We start from the raw sequence: 21,206 nt of genomic DNA, 5'->3' as shown, positions 1-21,206 counted from the left end.
ACTGAGGCATAGAAGAGGGAAACGACTGGCCGTGCCCCATAGGCAGAGCCGGCCCCCCAAAGCTCAAGGGGGAGGAGGCACCATAGGCTGGACTCACAGGGGGTCTGACACAGAGCCTGGGAGACAGGATTTCCCAGGCCCAGGAGGCTGAGAAAGTCACCGCTGTCCCTTTCTGCTCCCCAAATAAATCACTCCAAGCCACTTTGGAAATCAGTTTTATATTAAGGTATAAAAACTCAGACCCTGTCCTGAGTACATATGTACAAAAGCAGTACTATCAAAAATAATATTAACAACATCAACCACACGAATTCCTACAAACGTACAAAAGCCCTGTGCACCATTTACATGGGCCAGTTCCTGGCCACAGTACCTGGAGAGGAGGGGGGCGGGGACAAGCCCAAGGGCACTTGCTCCAGACCCCATCTCAGCATGCTCAGGGGCACACGGCTGAGACCCGCCATAAGGCTCAGGGGGCCTCGTGGGTTGGTAGAGGTCTAGGCTCGTTCCTGAAGCCACGTTTTCCCGGGGTGGGCTAAGGCACCGTTGGGGGTAGGGGGAGGCCAGGGGCAAATCATGCCCCCGCCCCCCCCCAAGCCCACGCCCTAGCACCTGCCACCTGTGATTACATCAGGGTCTGTGGCAAAGTGCCTGAGGTTACAGGTGGGGTAAGGCTGCTAATCAGCTAACCCTAAAACAGGGGCTGATCCCGTATCATCTGGGTGGGGCAAAGGTCAACAAAAGGGTCCTTAAAAGTGGGAGAGGGTGTAGGAGTGGAGGTCTGAGGTCTGTGGTGTAAAAAGACTTGATGGGCTGCTGCTGGCTTTGAAGATGGAGGGAGCCGCAGGCCAGGGAATACAGACAGCCTCTAAAAATCGGGAGAAGCAAGGAAATTCCCCCAGAACCTTCCAGAAGGAACCAGCCCTGCTGACACCTTGGCTTTAGCCCATGAGACCTGCGTTGGACTTCTGACCTCCAGGGCTGAAAGCTAAGTTTTGGTTTCAACCACGACGTTTGTGGAAATGTGCTCCAGCAGCAAGAGGACACTGACCCAGAGGCCAGGGGGTCAGAGGTCAAGTCAGCCCTGCCCAGATCTCAGGCTGACTTCCAGGTAGAGGCCCCACGGAGGGCCCCCGTCCGGGCCTATCCCTGCGTGGAAGACCCAGGATGTCCAGGGTCCAGATAAGAGTTCATTGTTTTCTTCTTTCTAGCTCTGCCTTCGCTTCCGCGGACACACTGAGCCCCACTCACTATCCTGGGCCAGAGGAGGCGGGATGGGCAAGCCTAGTGCTGGGCAGCTGGGAAGGTGCTCAGGCCCAGCCAGGAGGAGGACAGTTACGACATACTGTGGAGGGGCCCCCTGGACGGGAGGTAACCCGGGATCTCTGGGCCACTCCCCCTCCTGGCTCCCCGCTTTAGTATACACACGATCAATCGTCATTTACAAGGAGTTTCTCGGGGATGAACTCATGGCCTCCCCACGATGGCGCCCCTGCCCGTACGGGCCTATCCAGTCCAGCTGCCCAGGGGCTCACGCCTTAGCCAAGGCTGGGCAGAAGCAGCAGCAGGAGGCACGAAGCCTATTGAGGGGCCGTGAAGTGGGGTGGTTGCCCACCAAGGGGGTGGTGTCCGATGCTTGCTGGGGGCTCCCAAGTAGGCCAGGCCGCAGGGAAAGCTAACCGACCTTTATAAGTGAAAATAGGGGCTTGGAGGACTGGTGCGTCCCCATGCTGACATCCAGGATGCTTCGGATGCTCCTGACATCGCCGCTTGACAAGTTGCCCTTGATGGCCAAGATGGCACTCAGGTGGCCTTTGCTGGCGAGGAGAGCATCCGTCAGTCCAGCCTCGTCCCCAACACCCCTACTCACACCTCTTCCCAGATCCCCAGACTCCTCGCCCAAGCCACAAGGGCCCTGCAGCCAAGCCCCCGTCCACGAGGGGGTCGTAGTCTCCTTTCCCCACCGTGCTCCAGCAGCCCCGGACACCTGTCCTTCCCTAGAGGGCACCAAACACCTGCCTGCCTCAGGTCTTTGCACTGGCTGTTCCCCCTGAAATGTTCTTCCCCATGCTCCGGTGATGAGCAGCTCCTTCTCACACCTTGGGCCTCAGTGAAAGTGTCACTGCCCCCAGGATTTCCCATCTCTGAAGTCAGCACCTCCTGCCCTCACAACCTTGCTTAAATAATCTTTACAGCTCATAACTATTTCTTTCCTTGGCTACTCATTATTATTAAAGCTCATTAGGCCGTAAGCTACATAAGGGAGGACTGAGACCTGGTCTGTCTTATACTTCATTGTATCCCAATACCTACAACAGAGCCCAGCACTTAGCGGGAAATACTTAGTAACTGGTAGGATGGGTGGGTAGGTGGATGGAGGATGGGGGGGTAGATGCATGAGTGGATGGAGGGATGAGTGGGAGGATGGACAGATGGATGTTTGGGTAGAAGGTGAGAGCAGGTGGATGGATAGATCTATGGATGGGGAGATGAGCAGATGGGTGTCTTTACGGGTAGACGGATGAACAGGTGAGTGTGTAGATAAGCCGATAGGCAGGTGGATGCATGGAGGGGATCAAAAAGAGGCTAGACTAGGCCAGACTGGGATAGGCACTCCAACTCAAAACTGCTCAAACTTTCCCCACCACATCAGAGGACCCAGCCTAGACAGAGTCACCCTAGCTCACCGGATCGTAGGTTGGGGGGTAAGCCTCCACTCTGATCACCCCCAGGCTGACCCCAGGCGTGGACCGCAGCTTAGCAAGGCTTCCAGCAGGTCCCTAGTGTCTCTGCTCTCGATTTCCCCTCTAAGGGGCAGTATCAGATCAGGCTAAAGGCATGGACTGCGGGGCCAGTGGACCTGGTTTTGGCATCTTGGCTTTACCCCTGGCTAGCTGTGTTGCCTCAGACACCTTCCTGAAGCTTTCCAGGCCTCATCTGCAGGGTGGGAATGAAAAGCATCCCCTTCGTAAGGCTGGAGTGAGCTTCCAGTGAATGAGCCACTGTAAACATCTTAGCACGGTGTCCAGCGCTCGGCCAGCCCTCCGCCAGGGTTAACGGCTGGGACTGGAATCAGCCCTAGCAACCCCGCGGCCCCGAGGCCAGTTCCCCCAGGCTCTGGCCAGCGCTAGCAGGGCCTTGCGGACGGCCCCGTCTTGCGGTGCCCTGGCTCTCACCTGAAGTCGGGGTACCAGGTAGCATAAGTGGCCACCTCAATCTTGATGGCACTGGGGTCCTGCAGGCGGATGATCTCGGCGAGCTTGGGGAGGGCGTGATGCAGCCAGGTTGCCGAGGAGCCCTGCGGGCATAGGTCTGGTTGGAGGCGGGCCGCGCCTTCCGGGAGGGGCCCCCCAAGGGCCCAGAGATGCTCAGGTCAGAACTACTCCAGTGGGCGGGGGTAAGGGGGGGCCCCTGCAGGACTTGGGGGAGGGGCAGGCAGGAGCCTACGCACGTTCTGGGCGCAGAAGCGCTGGATGGCGTCGCCGTTGGCCAGGATGTGCCCGGCCAGCTGCTGCTGCTGCTCCACCGTCTTGAGGACGAGGCTCCGCTTGCTGAGGCGGGTGATGTACTCCTTCACCAGGTGCAGGTGCACGACCTCCACGAGCTCCTGGAAGGGTGAGCGGGCAGGGCGGTGTGAGCCGCCGCTAGCGGGGAGCTCACCCCCTTCCCTCTGAGCCCCGAAGCTGGGAGTCCAGGGAGGGGCAGAGGCATATACGCGCTCGTGTGTGAGTGTGCGTGTGTTTGCAGGTGTGCCTGGCACCTGTGTTAGGGTGCGTGTCCAGACTGTCCCCCATCCCTCTATCCCCCTCCCCCGCCAGGCCCAACCCCCAGCCCAGCACCACCTCACCTCCCGGAAACAGTCGAGCAGCTCCGAGAACTCCGGCAGCCTGTCGGCCACGGTGGAGAGGATTTCCTCCAGGGTCTGTTCCGGGGCCGCCCAGCGGGTCTGCGTGAACTTCTTGAACAGCGGCTATGACGGGAGAGAGGCAGGATGTCTGGTCACACCCCACAGACACACGCACGGTGACACACATACAGCCGGGTGCAGGGGCAAGGGGGATCCCAAGGACTCGGGACCCCAAGGCACTGGGGCGGAACTCGGGCCCTGTTCCCAGACCGGAAGCGGAGACAGGGCCCCTGCACCCATCTCTAAGGTCAACCAGCTGCTGCTCTGGGGCCGGGAGGCCATCTGCCAGCCTTGAGGCCTTTTCCATTGCCTCCCTCTGAAATAAATAAATTCCTGCATAAATAAGGACTTGTGCTTGGCTGGGCCTATGAGGACCTGTGCCAAGTCATCAGGGGTCACCGCCCGGCCTTCACGCCCGGTTGGTTACTCACAGCCTTCCACCTTGGGCAGTAGGGACAGGGCAGGCTCCCATGGAAAGCGGGCAGGGAGCTCCTACTTCTTCCCTCCAGGGACCGCTGCCTCCCTCTCTGCTAAGGGAGCCAAGGGGTTTCTGTGGACTATTTGGCCCATGGCAGACGGGGCAGCGGCTGCCACAGGCTCTGTGCATCCCCGCTGGAAGGGAGTCATGGGGATGGGGATGGGACGCAGACAGGTCTAGGGACAGCTGGAGAAGGTGTGCACAGGCCTGGGCTGAGTCTCTGCGCGGAAGGGGCACGAAGCGTCCTCTGCAGGTTCCCAGCCCAAGGGGCCCCTGTGAGGCCAAGCCCAGGCTGAAGGGGTGGGGACAAGGTCAAAACTGCTCAGTGGCCCCCATCACCTGGGCCTGCATCTGCCATCTCTCCCTTCCCGGTCTCTCCCTGCGTCTCCCTGCCCACGCTAAGCTCGGCAGGCTCCCTGGGGAGGCTCCAGTACCTTCAGGTCCCCGAACAGGCGCTGGAGCAGGGTGTCAAAGCCTCGACTCTTCAGCTCACTCAGGGGGTCCAGCAGGTGGCCCGGGAGGTCCTGTGGGTTCTGCCACTTCTGCTCCATGGATGTCCTGAAGAGACACAGATGGGGCAGAGAGATCACACCAGCCCTGTCCAGACCAGAGTCTCCCACCCAGAGAGCCCACTGGCCCTAAGCAAATCTTCCTAAACCGTCTCCCCACTGTAGAACCCTCGGTGACTCCCCATTCCCTATGGAAGCAAGTCCGGACCATCCCATCCCTGCTCTGGGGGCAGCACTCAGGCTTCCCACCCCCAGGAACACCTGCCACCACCTGCTCTTAATTCCCATTTGCCTAACGGACACAGCCTCCGCATCCATTTCCTAGGGGCCCTAAAAGAAACAAATAAGGCATAGAGCCTTTGCGTGAATGCCTGACCCAGCAGCACCCGAAAAATGTTTGCTGCTGCCCCTACAGACCTTACAGACCCAATTCCTCACAGCCAGGTGCTTCGTAATCCCACGTCTTTGCTTAGGCTGTGCCTCCCCTCCCCCTCCCAGCCATACTCCTCCTCCAAGCGACTGGCAGGCCCAGTGAGTCCCGCTCCCACAAACCCCTCCTAGCACCCTTACCCCCTTACCGGAGGGACAGACAGTTGTTGATGTTGGCGATGACATTGCCCCTGTAATTTCTCAGCTGTCTGCATCTCTCCAGAAAGTCATCAAAGGCTCGCTGGTAGCTGGTGAAACCGGAAGGGGCACATGCAAGGCCCAGCACAAACACTGGGACAATAGCAGCCTTGGGCCTGCCTCTTAGCCCCGCCCCGCCCCCCCAGGCCTAGAGAGTGCGTTTCCGGTTGGCAGGCTCCTGGCAGCCCAGGGAGGGGATGCCAGCCCCTAAGCATCGTGTAACTGGCTTGGCAGGCCAAGGTCAGAGGACCCAAGGACCCTGAGGAGTTCCTGCTGCCCCTACTCCTCCCCTCAGATCCTTCTACAGCTGGAAGCCAGTTAGGGTGTAGGGGAGTCAATGGGTAGATGCCGGAGACCCTGGAGGCGGGGAGAGAGGCAGCCTAGAGAAACGGAGGGCTGGAGCCCTGGAGCACCACCAGAAGGGAGGCCAGGGCCTCAGTCCCCCGGGAGGCATCGTCTTTGCAGCTGTGGGCTTCCTGCTGGGTGGCAGGATCACCGAGACTCTCAGGGCTCAGGTGGAAGGTTTGGGGAGGATGGAAGGACTCCTGCTCCTAGTGACAGACACTCCAGAGGCAGGAAGGGGACACTGATGTAGCTCGGATACCCACGCGGGACGTGAGGGAGCACAGGTAGCTCTGAGAGAAGTGGCCACAGGGACCACCCCCCAGCCCCCCACCCCCGCAGGCACCCGCAGGCGACACCCACCTCCTCAGGAACGCAGCCAGCTCCAGCAGCAGCACGTGCTTTATCTGCACGCCCAGTTCCAGGGTGATGCTCTCGGCCTTCGCCTGGCCCTGGGAGATGATCTGCAGGGGTGAGGGGTGAGCTGAGACCAGGGGAGGGGAGGACGCTGCAGCAAGGCGGGGGGCACTCAGAGCGGACGCACGCAGACACACACAGGACGGGCCGTAGCACCTGGATGATGTCGATGGCCAGCTCGCTGTGGCAGTGGCCGTCCAGCCTCTGGGGAGCCACGTCCTGGGCCCAGCGCTGGGACTCCAGCTGCAGGGCGCGGGCCATCAGCTCCCTCACACTGGCCTGGGGGCGGGAGAGGGGGGTCAGGGCAGCGCAGAGCCCAGCGGCCCGGCCCACACCAGAGTCCCTGTCAAGCTCCTGGCTGGCGTCCAGCCTGACTCCAAGCCTCCCTGAGCGTCCTTCCTAGCCCGCCCTGGCCCCGGCCCTAGCGCAGCACGGACTCACCACCTCGTTGGACAAGAACGTGGCCTCCAGCAGGCGGATCTGCCGGGGGGGCAGAAGGCTCCCCAGCCGGACTCTCTGTAGCTCTCCTGCCAGCTTGGGGCTGTTGATGATGTCACTGAGGGCACAGGGGGGCTGGCGTGAGGAAGACTGCCCCCACCCAGCACTGCGGCTCATCCAGGAGCCGGCCTTCTCGGCCTCTGTCTCTGTCGGCCCCAGAACTTGATGGCCTTCCGCCCCTCCCTGCTTCTCTGTCTCGGCTGATGGGGTCCAGATCTGCTCAGCTGGGTTCCAGTCAGAAGCCTTGGGATCTCCATGCCTGCCGGGACCCTCTCATTCCCGGCCATCCCCTCCTACTGAAGCAGATTGGCCTTAAGCCACGCTGCCCAATGCCACAAGCACCACCATCTCTCGCCTGGCCGCTGTGGGGACCCGCTCTCCAGCCCTGGCACTACTCCCTTCGCCCAGCAGACCTGACCGCCTTTGGAGTCCAGCCCCCTCCCTGCCACAAGGCCTTTAGCTCCCACAGACAAGACTGGCCGCTGGATCTCCACCCTGTCCCTACCCCATTCCCTCACTGCACTCCAGGCCCCCTGGCCTCGGGTGTCCTGCCTGCCCTGCACCAGCACCCCCTGGCTGGCCCTGCTGCCCCCCGAGGGTGGGTCAGCGCAGGCAGGAAGGGCTGCCCCACCCCAGCTACTGAGTTCTTGTAGCGCCTATGTGGGATCCGGGAGCCCCAGGGACGGCCCAGCCCTCCCTGGCACTTCCTCAGGGGCCTTTGTCTGCCTGGACACTCAAGAAGGGGCCTCTCGCCCTTCTCCCAGCCTGGCTGTGGTGGGGACCCTTTCCTCCCTGTATTCTGGACACTCTGGCCACACAGGGCTCCATGGCAACCCGTGGGACTCCCTCTCTCCAGGACTCTGCTCTGCTGGCCTCAGTTTCCTGCTGTGCCGACCCCAGAGGGCCCCAGGCCCAAAGGCCTGAGGTCACTGGGACAGGAAGACTGAGGTACAAATGCCCAGTATTTCCTGGTGAGTCAGGATAAGCAAAGAAAAACTGTCTCCCGACTGGCCTGTCTAGCCCACAGCCCCTGCCCTCCGCCAGTTTCCCTGTGCCCTGCTGACTCACCCACCAGCCCCGCGGCGCCCTCCCTCTGGCCCCTTGCTGGAGGCTGAGCCACCAACAGTGTCCGTGAGACCACTGGCCACCCAGATGTGTCTCTAAGGTCCTTAGAGGCTGCTCACAGTCTGTACCTCCAGGCTTCCTGCAGACTTTACCCTGGGGGCCTCCCGTGTCCTGGGCATTTCCACCCAGCACCGCACTCCTCACGGAGCATGGACAAATGACAGATGTGCTCAGGACCCCAGGGGGGTCCGGGTGAATCAGAGGGCGCCTGAGGCACACAGTCGGCAGAGCCAGCCTCCCACCCAAGGAGCCCTGGGCCTCGAACCCAGTTCTGTGGTGGGCTCACCAGGTGACCCTGCACAAGGGCCACGGGGCCCTGCTCTGCCCCTCTTCTGTGCGGCCTGGGAGCGCCGGGACAGCCTGCCAGCTAGACACCCGCACACTCTGCACAACTCCCAGGTGTCTGCGCTCAGCCCCGGGCGCTGCAGGATGACTCCTCTGGTTGGGAACACCATCCTCCCTCCACCGACTTCCAGGCCTGCCTTCTCCCCTCCCCTGCCCGCCTCTCTTCCTTCCGGCAGCAGAATTTGGTTCCTCTTCCTCCTGCACCGCCTAGGGGATGGCTTCCTCCACAATGGCACCAACGTGCGGTCAGGGCACCTGCTGGAGGCTCCCAGCCACCGCCACCGCCCTTCCTGCTCTGGATGGTGCCCTGCCTCGCCCCCTCCTCACAAATGGGAGCTCAGGAAGAAGGACGAAGTCCCTGCCGCGCCCCGTGCCTCAGTTTCCCTCACTGTGGAATGCGGCTGAGGATCCCCAGCGCAAAGCTCACCGAGCGCCGCCCCGCTCCCCCCACCCCGAGTCTCCGGGGCCCGAGGCAGAGCCCCCGCCCGAGCCTCCCCGCGCTCACTTGGGGTAGAGGTTCTGCACCCAGACCAGCAGCATGTAGGTGTCGCGCTCGCTCAGCTCGAACTGCGCCATGGCCGCCAGCTGCGCCGCGAAGTGCTCGTGGTAGCTCTCGGCGTAGGCGGCCACCACGTCCACGTCGGCGGGGAACAGCGGCTTCAGCCGCTCCACCACGGCCTCCAGGTCCTCCTTCATGGTGCGGCCCATGTGCAGGAAGACGCGCTCGGCCTCCGAGCGGCCCTCGGCGCCCGCCGCCGGCCTCGCGCACAGGCGCTCCTCGGCCGCCTGCGCCACCTCGCGCCGCCACAGCTGCAGCCAGCGCCGCGGCCGCGCGCTCACCAGCGCCGACGCCCCCGGCCCCGAGGCCCCCGGCCCCGCCGCCTCCGCCTCCGCCGCACGGCGGTCCTCGCGCTCCTGCTCGGCCAGCACGGCCAGGGCCTGGCGCAGCCGCTCGGGCGCCACGTCCAGCGGCCGCCGCAGCAGCCCAAGCACCTGGTCCCGCAGCAGCGCGTACAGCGCCTCCACCTTGCTCTGGCGCCGCACCAGCTCCTCCGCGCTCTCGCCGCCCCGCGCCGCCGCCGCCTGCAGCTCCCGCTCCAGCGCCAGCAGCGGCCCGGCCGCCTCCAGCCGCCCGCGCTCCAGCGCCGCCTTGAGCTCCTCCACTGCGGCCGGGACAGCACGCTCAGCGCCGCCCGCCCGCCCGACGGCGCCCCCCGCCCCCCCCGACCCGGGACAGGGGAAAGCCGGGAGGGGAGACACGGCCCAGCCCATCGCTGCCGGCCTCCCTGCGTCCAGGGTGGGGGGCCCTTCACTCGGATGAGCCCGAGCCCTGCCCAGCACCCCCCGACCTCGCCAGCTCTGATCCCCGATTCCTACCCTGCCCCGGGTCCCAGCCTACCTGTGGGCAGCGGGCGGCTGGACTCAGGCTGGGACTCGGGCTCGCCCTCCGGCTGCGCTGAGCTGGGCTGACCTTTCTTTCGCCCTTTAGTGAAGACGCTGAACATGTTGGCCAGGCCTTTGGGCCTCTTCTTCTTCTGCTTTGTCAACTGGTCCTTGTTGCTCTCCGGGGCTGCCTTGGCCTCCAGGGGCGGGACCAGGTCTTCAGAAGAGGCCTCTGACATGGAGGTCTCGGACTCCCCCTCAGATGTGGAGGGCAACTTCTGGGAGCTTCTGGGAAAGTCAAGAACCCCTGGCACCGTTTGCTGGCCTGGAAGGCCTTGGAAGAAAGTCATCATCTTCAGCATCCCCCTGGCTGGGGCCTGCAGATTGGCAAGGGGAGGGGAATGAGCGAGCCGCAGCAGCAGACAGGTGCACACACAGCAGCTCCCAGGCCAGAGGACACGGCTGCGGCGGCCGCCAGGAGCAGGCGCCATCTCATCTTGCCGTGCGACCATCAGGGTCAGGCTACCTCCTGCACCACAGGGGCACCTACACTTCAGCTTCCTCCCTGGACACCAGTGTCTCAGCACCCACAAGTCCAATACCCCCCAGCACCTCCCCAAATCACCAGAAGCAGGGAAGAATCTGGAGATGCCAAGACTCCCAGACGGAGGGGGCCGTCACTTCATTTTGGCACAAACTTCCTCAGCAGCCCACCCCCTGGGCAAGGAGAAAGGACTGGACGGCATGAGTTCCATCCTGCTTCCCAGGAGGCCCTGGGAGAGGTGGCAGAGCACAGGCTGCCGTCCCACTGCCCAGAGCAGGAATCGCGGTCCAGAAAGGTCGCGACACCAGGGGCTGCTTCATCCTCCCCGCCCCAGCCTCCATCTTGCCTGCTTCTTCTCTTCTCTATGTGGAGCCACAGAGGGATGCTTTGAGCAGAAACAGGGCTGCTCCTGGGGGTGACCACAAGGGGAGCAGAGCCCGACCCCCTCCCTTGGCCTTGGGGCTCAGGTCTAGAACTCATAGTGCCCTCCCAAACTTCAAGGGCTAGGAAAGGACCCTGAAGACTTTCACATGTCAGCAGGGACAAGGGGCCCAATGAGACACCCAGCTGCCTGAGGATCCCCAGTAACTCGGGCCAGGAACCAGGCTTCCGGGCTCCCGTTTCACCCTGGCTGCTCCCAAATGGGATGACATCATCGTCACAAAGGCTTCCACTTTCCGTGCCGTCCCTGGTGCCCATCCCAACTCTTCCGCATTCCCTTTAGGGAGGGCATTGCTATCCTCATTGCACAAAACTGATCCGGGGAAATGTCCCTACAGCTGACAGGTCAGGCTTGTAACTCGGATCATCCAGTGCTGGGTCCCCTACCTCCATGCCCCCCCCACCTGCAGGCCACTTTCGGAGACGTAGGGCCCCCTCATGTCCAGCAGCACCCTCCCCAGCACCATGACCATTACCAAAGCAAAGCCAGCACCAGTGGAGGGAAACATGGCTGAGCCCAGGAGAGGGGAGCAAGGCAGGCCTGGGAGTGGGGAGGAGATAGGGTCGGGCTTCCCTGATGACTGGGGCAATCCAGGACCACGGTGCCTGCCCCCTGCCCTCCCAAGAGTAAATACAATGAGTTGTGACCCGTGCAACACGATGACTTTGATTCACCCCTGCCGCAGCCCTGCAAGGCAGGTGGGGTGATCCCTCACCCAGGAGAAACTGAGGCAGGGAAGGGGGCCGGGGGGTGCTTGCCCCAAGCACATAGCAGGTATGGATTAGGCCTGTCAGACTCTTCCCACAGCCCCTACTATCTCCCTACCAGCCCAGCTACTCCAGGCCTCATCACAACCCCGGACGTTGGCCAGAGCTACCTTGGAGCGGGGGCAGGAAGCCCAAGTTTCTCCCAAAGGGCTTTACCAAGTGCCCTCAGCCACGTCCAACACCACTGGACTGCGGGCGCCCCTCCTGTGCCATTGGGGCTGAGAGTTCCACTCCAGGGCCAAGTGAGGGGCGCTCCAGAGGGCCCCAGAGCCCAGCTGCAAGCAAGGCCACTAGCTCTTCTGCCCTGCCCATCTGCTGGTCTGCTCCTTCCCCTACGCCACGCACCCACAGGAGCTGGGCCGGCCAGCTGACTGTCCAGACCCCCACTTTGCTGTCCAGCTAGGGTGAGGGAAAGGGCTGCTCTGATGCACCAGCCTCACCTCTGCCCACTCACACACACACACACCCAGCCACGAGCGTGCGCACATGCTGGGCTCTGACCTCACACCTGGCTCCTGCAGGTCCCCACATAACCTGGCTGCCTCCTTGCCTCTCTGGTACAAAATCCTCCTCACCCTTCTGGGTCCTGCAACAGCCCCCTCGGCTCCATCCCAGGCCTTGATTTTCAGAGGCAGCTGGTGCAGTGGAAAGAGAAGCAGCAGGGGAGTCATCTAGACCACTCCCTAGCGCGTGGACACCACCACCCTACCACCGTCTGTGAAATGGGCACAAAGACCCCCACCCCACAGTGCTGCTGACAGGAAGTGGTAAAACCCCACAGCCCCGTGCTGGCCCCTCGCCAGCCTTCGCAAGGGTGCCTGTCCTGTTCCTTGTGTCCATCAAGCCAGCCTCAGCACTGGGGTAGAGAAGAGGGCAGGAAAGGCATTCCTTCCAGCCCTGGCTCTAGGCTGGGCACACTGACACAAGGGGCCTGCCTGGTCATAGCATGTAACCACAGCCTGTGGCCCCGCGGTGGCACCCTCTCCTGACCTCCCAGCTTCTCCTCAGGCATCGCACACCCCCCTTTGCTCCTTCCCGGGGTCACGGATCCCGCAGTGAGGACACCCAGACACGGGCAGCAAAGCAGCTCGGCCTCCCGGGGCCAGTCCTCTGCAAAAGGGGCAGGGACCCCTGCACCTTCCTCCACACCCCCCTCCTCGCCCTTTGCAGTCCCAAACCAGGGGCCCCTGCACCCTGGCTTGCCGCGGCGGCCTCAGTTTCCCTAGAAGTGGGGCTGCCGGAGGCCTGCGGGCCCAGGGGCGCTCTGCGCCCCCTCTTTCCCTCCCAGCCCCGGTCGGGCCGTGCCCGCCGCTCCGTCGGGGTAGCCGGCCCGGAGCCCGGGGTGGAGGTGGGCGGGCAGCCGCGCGGGGCGGCAGGGGACGGACGCGGTGCGGGCGGAGGTCACTTACTGTGTCCGGGCCTGGCCGCCGCTGTCCCCGCGGAGCCCGGCGCCGCCTGAAATAGTCGCAGACTCCGCCCCCCTGCCCCCCGCCGCCCCCCCGCCCCGCTCGCCCCGCTCGCCCCGCCCGCGGCGGCCGCGGAAAACCCGCGGGCGGAGGCCAAGGCCGAGCGCGACCCTGCGCGCCCGAGCCCGGAGTCGCGCGCGCCCCTCGAGGGAGCGGGGCTGTCACGCCTTCCCAGCGGCCCGGGCGGTCTGTGGGCGCGGGGAACCGCACCCCGCGCGGCCCGGGCTCGGCCTGGCGCGGGCCCATTGTCCGACGGCGGCCGCCCATTGGCCGGCGGGGCCGCGCGCTCGGGACCCCCTCCCCGCGTCACAGAGCGGCGCCCCGTCCCGCGCGACGACGGTCGCCCCGCCGGGTCCCCGGGACCCCCCGCCCCCGCCCTGGCGCCTTGGGCCGCGCGAGGACTGCTGCGTCGGGGCAGAGCCTTCCCACCCAGGCGGCGGGGAAGGGACCCGGCTGGAGCAGGCGCCTAAGGGGAAGGGGTCCGGGACAGCTCTTGACAAAGGGCACGTCAGCGGGGTGCCCGGCATTCGCTGTCTTGTTTGACAGAGGAACAGGGCTCAGAAAGGCAAGCGACCTGCAGGTCCCGCGGCGTCACACACACCCCCAGACTCCCACGGGACCACTTTCTGGGCCTGCGGTTGGGCCAGGACAGGCTTCGGGACGCACCGGGTCCGGTCCCCGACAGCTCAGGCCTGCTCTCAGGCCGTGCGGCCTTGTCCTTCCTCCACGTAGCGGTTTCTCCGGGTCTGCCGTCGGGTGGGGCATGGGGGGCTGTTGCTGGTGAAGAGCGACCATTAGGGACTCACCTCTCTTTCTCATTTTAGGAATTCCTGCTCTCTGGAAAGAACCATGTCGTTCAGGAATTTCCCAGCTGGGCACCAGCTTCCCTTTTCCTTCATTGCTAGAACCCCTGCCCCTCCCATGTTTTGTTTGCCCCACCCTTGGTGTCGCCCTCTGGTGGACTCCCTGCTCCCCCAGCAGCTGGGCACAGATCTCTGGGCCCTGGGAGTGGGCGGTGGGGAGAGGGAGGTGGAGGTGCCTCTTGGGACTGAGAACTTCCTTTTCCTCCTTGGGAATGGAAGTCAAGTGCTAGGTTTGGGCTTGCCAGTAATCCTGTCCCTGGGGTTCCTTGTGGGGAGGGGGATGCCAGAAAGTGGCCCACACTCTTCCCTTGAGTCCCTGGGGGAGGGGGTCGAGGGCTGACAGAGTTCACATGATCCCTCAGAGCCACAGTGCCTCAGGGCTGGGAGGGTCACTCCATTTGCTCTCAGTGAACAGATGGGGAGACAAAAGGCCAGGTCCCCAAATTCATCCAGCGACATAGGGCCAGGGCCGATGAGGATGGAAAGCAGAGCTCCTGGCTCATTGCCTCTGTGGCTGCTTCCTGTAGCCTCCTTGTGCAATCCCCACACTTTCCGGCCAGGCCTCCTCTCCTCACCCCAAACAGATTGGGAAATTGCTGGGGAATCTGAAGCTTTCTGAGTCATAGGGTGGGGGCAGGGGGTGTGGTTGTCAGGCCTGATGATCCCACCATCCCCTCAGAGCCCAGGATCCTGATCAGGGGAGGCAGGAAGGACACTTCCCGGGTTGGGGCCTGGGCGGCCGACCTCGTCCCTGGATGTCCAGGCTGCCTGAGCTCCCTCTCCATGGCCTCACCCTGAGCAGCAGCCAGGAGTCTGCCTTCTCCTTTGTGCTTGCACCGGTCCCTTTCCCTTTCCCTGAGTTAAGATAGGAGGGTTGGGGGTCCCCCATATGGAGTCCCCAACACAAGGGGCTTCATAGGGCCAAGGGATGATAGGCAGCGGGGCAGGCGCTACCCTTACCCCCTCGTGATAGATGAGGAAGCCGTGTTCAAGGGGCCAGACACTTCCAGAGGGAGCCAAACCAGCCAAGAATTCCATCCCCAGCAGGAAATGAGCATCAGACATGCTCGGCTGGCTCGGGAGTATTCCTGGCCAGCTGCTGTCCCATTTGCCATCTCCCCAGGGGATGGGCAGGGGAGAGCAGGCCAGCTCCACCTGGGAGAGAGGACAGCGGTGGAAGCCAGAAGCCGACTGCCAGCAGACCTCCCCAGTCCAGCCTAGAAGTCAAGTGTGCGGCACTGGGAGCAGCAGCCAGCTCCTCACTGTGAACTCGGGGCCTCAGAAGCCCAGGACCGTGGGCAGACCTCCCTGCCCTCTGCTCAGACATGACAGCGGACCGTTTTTTTCAACTGTGATAAAACACACAGAACCAAATTTACCATATTGACCTTTTTAAGCGTACAGTTCAGGGACATGTACATTATCACCCAACACCCATCTCCGGAGCATTCCTCACTTCGCAAGAATGAGGCTCCGAAATTATTAACCCTATTCCCCCTAGCCTCCTTCCCCCCACCCCTGGAGATCACTGTCCTCCTTTCTCTCCATGAATGTGACTATTCTGAGCAGCTGATAGAAGTGGTGCCCTAAGAGTGTTCGTCCGTTTGTAACTGGCTTACTTCACTCAGCGTGATGCCCCCAAGGTCCGGCCGCATTATAGCAGGTGTCAGATTTTCCTTCCTTTCTACCGTTGAATAATGTTTCACTGTTATCGGTCCGTGGTCGCTGGGGTCGCTGCCCCCTCTCGGCTATTGTGAATAACACTGCCCTGAACACGGGTGAGCGAATACGGAACCGCCTGCTTCCAGTTCTGTGGGTAGACAAGTGACTCTCCTTGAACTTGGTGCCACCCTCTGTTCTAAATGCTTGGCGTGCATTAACTGATTTCATCAGACCATCTTAGGAAATGGGTACTCCTTAATTATCCCCTTTTCACAGATGAGAAAAACTGAGGCACAGATAGGTTCCAACATGGGCCGGTCGGCGTGGAGCTCAGGATGCCACCAGGAAGCCCTGTGCTCTACCACTTCTCCCCCAGTGTTGATCAACGTCTGAAATGCAGCTTAAGTCGGACAAAAGTAAAGACTGCCAGAGCAGAGAGCTTAGATGCAAACACGGGGGGGCTCGTTGCCCTCTACTTCTTTTTCGTCTTTGGGAAAAACGAACAAACAAACCCTCATCTCTCTGGTCAATGACTTGTTCAGTCAATAACTTGAATCTTCACCTTCGACCTGTGGGGCAGCAGGTGGGGTTAACTCCATCCTGGCAGCCCAGCCAGGTTGGGCCAGAGACCAATAGAGGGCACTTTGTGTGTCACTAGTGGTCCTCCCTCTCCTCCCTCTCAGGCCTGCCTGAGAGCCCTGCTGGAGAGAAGCTCCCTGGAAGAGGCGGACGCTGCTGGCAGGAGGGTGAAGTTTGGTGCAGACATCAGCAGGTGCAAAGGCCCAGGAGCACACTGCATGGGAATGAAGGGGCTGGGGGTCACTGGGCCAGCATCCCTTGGTCACAAGGCAGTGTTGATCCTGGGGAGGGCTCCCCAGGACTGGGAAATGAGGGCATTCCAGGATATATCAAAGCCCTCCCCCAGAGCTAGGCCCACTTCCCTCTGAGAGATGACTTGCACGTCCCACGGCCCCAACCTGGGCCTGCTTCTTCCTTTATTTCCCAGGCCGACCACCATCGGACCAGGGATCCCTCCTAGGCCCTCTTGTTTCCAGGGATGCCCCACTCACCAGCTGCACTGGGCAGAGCCGTTGTACCCCCTGGTTACAGATGAGGAAACTGAGTCTCAGAGTGGGAAGTGGACGCAAAGTTCGAGGCCTTGGGGCTGTGGTCCTTGCTGCCACCCGGCCTTCCCCAAAAGGGGAAGTCGACAGCTCCAGGGTATTTGAAACCACACCGGACCTCTGCCAGGGTCTGCTGACCTTCCCAGGGACCACGGGATGGCCAGGACAGCTGACCAGGAACCGTCTCACAGGGCAGCACTGCCCAGGAGGGCGCTCCCACACCAAGTGTTTACCAACAGATCATGCCCCTCCCTTCCCGTGAAGCTCCTCCCCTTCCCCCCAGGAGGAAGCGGGGCTTGTGGAGAAACTTAGGCGAGGGTAAGTGGCTTTGCCAAGAGTCCCAGGACCCTGGCCCACCACCAGCCAGGCACCCTCCCAAGGCCAAGTTCAGTTTCCACCTCTTCAGGCCTGGGGCTGCCCTGGGGCCTTCTCTCAGGCCCTTGACTTCCAGGAAAACAACCAAAAGGTGCCTTGCTCCCCATCAGGCCCCACCCAGTGACAGAGGCACCTCACGAGGCAGCAGCTCCCGGGGAACCCCAGTATTGCAGGGCCAGGAGGGAAACAGGGCTGTCCCCAAACCCCTCAGGGCCTGGGTATTGGGCACTCCCCCTTCGATAAGACAGAGGGGACCCCTCGCTGCTCTGGGCTTCTGGACTTTGGAGAGGGAAGGCATAATGGTGGGGGCTGAGGTATGAAGACCCCCCTGGCCCTGGGGAGCTCCATCACCCACACCTGCGTTCATTTAGACATGGGGTCCATCCCCCAGGCCTCAGCCTTCCTTCCTGGAGATGGATGTGACACAGGCTTGGGAGGTTGCCAGGAAAGGGTTATGGGGACGCGTACATAACAATAATGCCCCTCTTGGGGGCTTGGCCCTCAGCCAACACCATATTTACATTTTCTCATGGATGCTCCCGCAGAGACAGCCCAGAGAGGCGGAGTCACTTGCCCAAAGTCACACAGCCAGGTGCCGAGCTGGAGTCCCAGCCCAGAGGTGTCTGGATCTAGAAGCAGATTCTTAACCCCGGCACCGAGTCCACGGAGAGGGTGGAAAGTGTAAATCATTGAGCTCAGCCAGGCACACACCACGGGTACCCCAGAAATGGCAGGTGCCCCAGAAACGGCAGGACTTTTCATGACATTCTTCTTTTACAAGACCTCAAGATCCCCTTCTTTGAGGATTCCATCCGTGTGAAAGCATTGGGTTCTTCATTTGTTTTTGCGGGGCTCAAGAAGGACGCCACACCCCCCGACCCCCCGACCCCGGCAAAAGCAGATGCTTGCTTCACCAGCGCCGGCCTCTTCATTACTCATGGATGAGGAGCCCCGGTCGCTTCTGGGGAAGGACACCGAGGGATGGAAACAAAGAGACATCCCCTCTTAGAACCTTTTTGTACTTCTCGAATTCTGAGCTGTGCGATGGTGTCGCTATCCAAAACACGCGTTAAACACTGAAAACATCTAACAAGTATGTTTTGAAGGCCACTAAGAGGCGGGAGGTGCGGACACAGGAAGGGAATCCCTGCAAGGACGACAAGCCTTTGCAGTGACTAGTCCAGGCCCCACGGGTCCGAGGAGAGGAGCGGACCCGGGGCTGGGTTAGACTTGTCCAGGTTCATCCCCACCAACCATTTCACCAGAGGAGGGGGCCCAGGGAGGCTGGGCCGAGACCCTGGCAGCACTCACCCATGGGCGCTCCTGGCCCCTGGCACATCTCCCCTACAGGGAGGGCCTGCACCGCCACTGGGTGTGGGGGATGAGGGGGCCCGGGACTGATCCCCCCAGACCTGGGATGCTGTGGGGCTGGACCTCGTCAGCGGCATCCTTGTCTCACCAGCCCCCGCACAGGCCCGCTGCCCAGCCCTCCACGTGGACCGGCTGGAGAAGGGCAGACACGGAGCTGGGAGAGGGGCCTCTCTGGCCTGCTGAGTTCCCAAAGGGACCTGGTGGTAGCAAAGGAAGGAAGTGACGATGGGGGTGGGGAGTGACCCTGGGAACGCTGCAGCCTCCTCCCCTCCCCTCCCCAGCAGTGGTGGGGGCCTGCAGGACTGCATCCTGGCCATGCAGATGCTGATCCCATGAGATGTGGGGTCAGGAAGGAAGGGGCTGGAGTTGCCAGGCACGCAGGGAAGAGGGAGAGACCTTGCAGGCGCAGAGATGACACGCTGATGATGCTGGCGGCGTGCTCTGGGTGCCAGGACCCGTGGACACTCTCATCTACCGCCCCCCCCCAGGGAGGGCAAGACCAAGACCTGAGCACATCTCTGCCTGCTGTGGCCCTGTGGCTGGTACAGCACAGCACTCTCAAGGGGAGCTGGGCCCAAGCATCCAGGGACCAGCAGGGAGAGGTACCCACAGAAGGCGCCAGTCCCAGGCTGAGTTGGGGCTAGGTTCCCAGGTGACACTCAGGTCCCCTCCAGATACCCCGGGATTGTCTTTGGGCTGGCAGAAGGACCAGCAGGCCGTGGTTCATGGTGTCCTTGGACCTGAGCTCTCTGCCCTGGGCAGGATGGCCCTCTGTGCTCTCTCACTGCCCTCCCCAGGCTGGGTTGGAGTCCCAGAAACTGCTCCAAGGGGGCCTTGTTTTCCCCACAGGCCCGAGGCCAGAGATCAGAAGCAACCCCCCAGTCATTGAAGAAGCCCGAGGAAGGGTGGGCATTGAAGGAAGCCAAGCTGAGCTGGCGAGGAGAGACCGGGGAGCCACGCAGGAGAATGAGGGTAGCCAGGCAGAGACCAGACCAGGGATCAGATGGCAGGGCCCAGGACCCCCGCTCTGGGGGCAAAAAGGATGTCCTGCTCCATAGGGGAACGCAGACACTGGGCCCGGCCCCTCTGTCCCCAGGCACACCGCAGGCTCACACACGCACCCAGGCTTCCGTAGCAGCCAGACAACCTGGCCCACAAGTCCGGAAGCTGCCCTCTGACGGCCGGGCCCTCCCCCATGCTTGGCCTGGACAATAGGATGGCCAAGGAAATACACTACACTCTCGGCAAGGCCTCCTGGGACATGGTGGGCAGGGAGAACGGGAGGGTCTGGGGCAGAATGGTCAATAGCCAGAGTCTGGCTCCCTTGGTCTGGCCCACCTCGGGGCCCCAGCCTTCCTGACCACCCGCCTCAGGGCCGCTGTCTGGCTTCCTGCTCATCCCCGCTTAGCCCCGGGAAGCCAGCCCCACAGGAACATGCACGAGGCCCACACACCCGCCTGGGCATGAAGGTTCCGGCCAGGAAAACCTGACTTCCTATCTCCAGGCCCAGACACGCTCAGGAAGGGGGCCTGGGTCTCGGCCCAAAACCTTTCCCCCGCGGCAGGAAGCTCCTGTCAGAGAATGGCTCCTCCGCTTCTGTTCCCAGCCTCCTCCTGGCGCCTTCCCCGCTCACGCCCCCCACCACCTCAGGCTTCACTACCCCTCAGAGCCCCCCACTGCCGCACAGCCGCCCACTCAGCCTCTGTTTGCGGCCCGGGGCTGGCTTCTAATTCAGCCTCCCCAGCCTGGGGGCACAGACAGCCTCCTCTCACGTTGTGGGAAACAGAGGCACAGGAAGGTGCCTCTGGGTGCCACAGAGAGGTGTCCCATGGCTGGGACTGAACCCCCTTCCCCCCCAGCTCTGGAGCCTGTCTTGGAAACCCAACCCTGGGACGCTCAGCCTCCGGCCAAGGGGCTCGGGCAAGGCCAGGCCTGTTAGGGATGGGGTCAGGGCCAGGGGCTGTGGGAGGAGGCTTCCACGAGGAGACTGGGGCTCTAACATGGGGTACAGGCTCCCTAGGGAGAACCAGGCTGGGGTCTGATCCAGGCCTCCTACCCCACCCAGGCGGTGCCCCTCCGACACCCCCCTTCTCCCTGGCTACCCCCCTTCTCCTCAAGCTACTTATGCTGGGGCCCGCTGTGCAGCAACCTCTACCCTCTGTGTGCCTCAGTTTCCCAACAGCAGAAAGATGCAACGATTGCTTGTCAGCGGCAGCGCTGGAACATGCCCTCCCCCGCCCCCCCACCTCCCCCACTCCCCTACACTCCCCCGCACTCCCCCCCACCCGCCTGGAGCCTGCGCACTGAACCATAGCCTCTCCTTGCCCTCATTTCTGCCCCACCCCCCTCCAGGTTCCCTGCTTAGGGAGGTCTGTACATCCCCTCAGCCCCCTGCCTGCCCCACCCCTGACCCCCAGCCCCCGTGTATCCATGGAGGGGGCTGCCCCTGGTACCTGCTTCCACTCCCCTCAGGAACCTGACAACACTCAGACTTGGCTGTGTTCTCTGGCCTTGGCCTAGGGGCTGTGGCAGACCTGGCCATCCACGGTGTGGGGAGGTGGGCCCCGACGGAATCCAGGGAGTCCTATCCCCCACCTGCCAGGGCCTGCCGCGTGTCAGAACCGTCATCTTGTGCTCAGGAGACTCGTCCTCACTGGGTGATCAGGACCTTGGCCCACCTGCAGTCACTTGCCCCCTACCACTGGTGGTCAAGGTCAGGTTCAGAGAGCCAGTGGTCTGCTGCAGAAGGGCGGTGGGAAGGCACCCACGTCTGGCTGCCCGTCTCAGTGTCTCCCCCCACCATCTCCGTGCTCAGGCTCTCTGGCAATCTAGAGGCTGCCCATGCAAATGAGTTTCCCTGTAGCCTTGCCAGGAGGTAGGAGTCAAATTCCGGGGCCAAGCTTCTGGGAGAGAAGGGGGGCGGGGAGGGGTAACAGGTGCACACTGGAGGGATCTCCTTGC

General features: G+C 62.6%; 1 protein-coding gene across 4 annotated transcripts; it reads right to left on the bottom strand.

Moving 5' to 3' along the window:
* Nucleotides 1-202: 202 nt before the first annotated feature.
* Nucleotides 203-13,679, bottom strand: TNFAIP2 (TNF alpha induced protein 2). Of its 4 annotated transcripts, XM_047737548.1 has the most exons (13): nucleotides 12,794-12,962; nucleotides 10,257-10,404; nucleotides 9,648-10,008; nucleotides 8,754-9,411; nucleotides 6,722-6,836; nucleotides 6,437-6,559; nucleotides 6,227-6,327; nucleotides 5,473-5,571; nucleotides 4,820-4,943; nucleotides 3,848-3,970; nucleotides 3,452-3,607; nucleotides 3,177-3,298; nucleotides 203-1,817 (listed from the first exon to the last, which is right to left on the bottom strand). In XM_047737548.1, the coding sequence occupies exons 3-13, from the start codon at nucleotides 9,991-9,993 to the stop codon at nucleotides 1,676-1,678; spliced, it is 2,109 nt and encodes a 702-aa protein (XP_047593504.1). In that variant the 5' UTR covers nucleotides 9,994-10,008; nucleotides 10,257-10,404; nucleotides 12,794-12,962; the 3' UTR covers nucleotides 203-1,675. The 4 variants fall into 4 exon arrangements, with proteins under 4 accessions (XP_047593504.1, XP_047593505.1, XP_047593502.1 ...); XM_047737549.1 differs by lacking the exons at nucleotides 10,257-10,404; nucleotides 12,794-12,962 and adding an exon at nucleotides 13,657-13,679; XM_047737546.1 differs by lacking the exon at nucleotides 10,257-10,404.
* Between the last annotated feature and the right edge of the window lie 7,527 nt (nucleotides 13,680-21,206).

Source organism: Lutra lutra, chromosome 7 (assembly GCF_902655055.1).
Source record: "Lutra lutra chromosome 7, mLutLut1.2, whole genome shotgun sequence".
In the NCBI taxonomy this organism is placed as follows: Eukaryota; Metazoa; Chordata; class Mammalia; order Carnivora; family Mustelidae; genus Lutra; species Lutra lutra.
The sequence above is the reverse complement of the archived record's forward strand: the minus strand, read 5'-3'. Positions and strand labels throughout refer to the sequence as shown.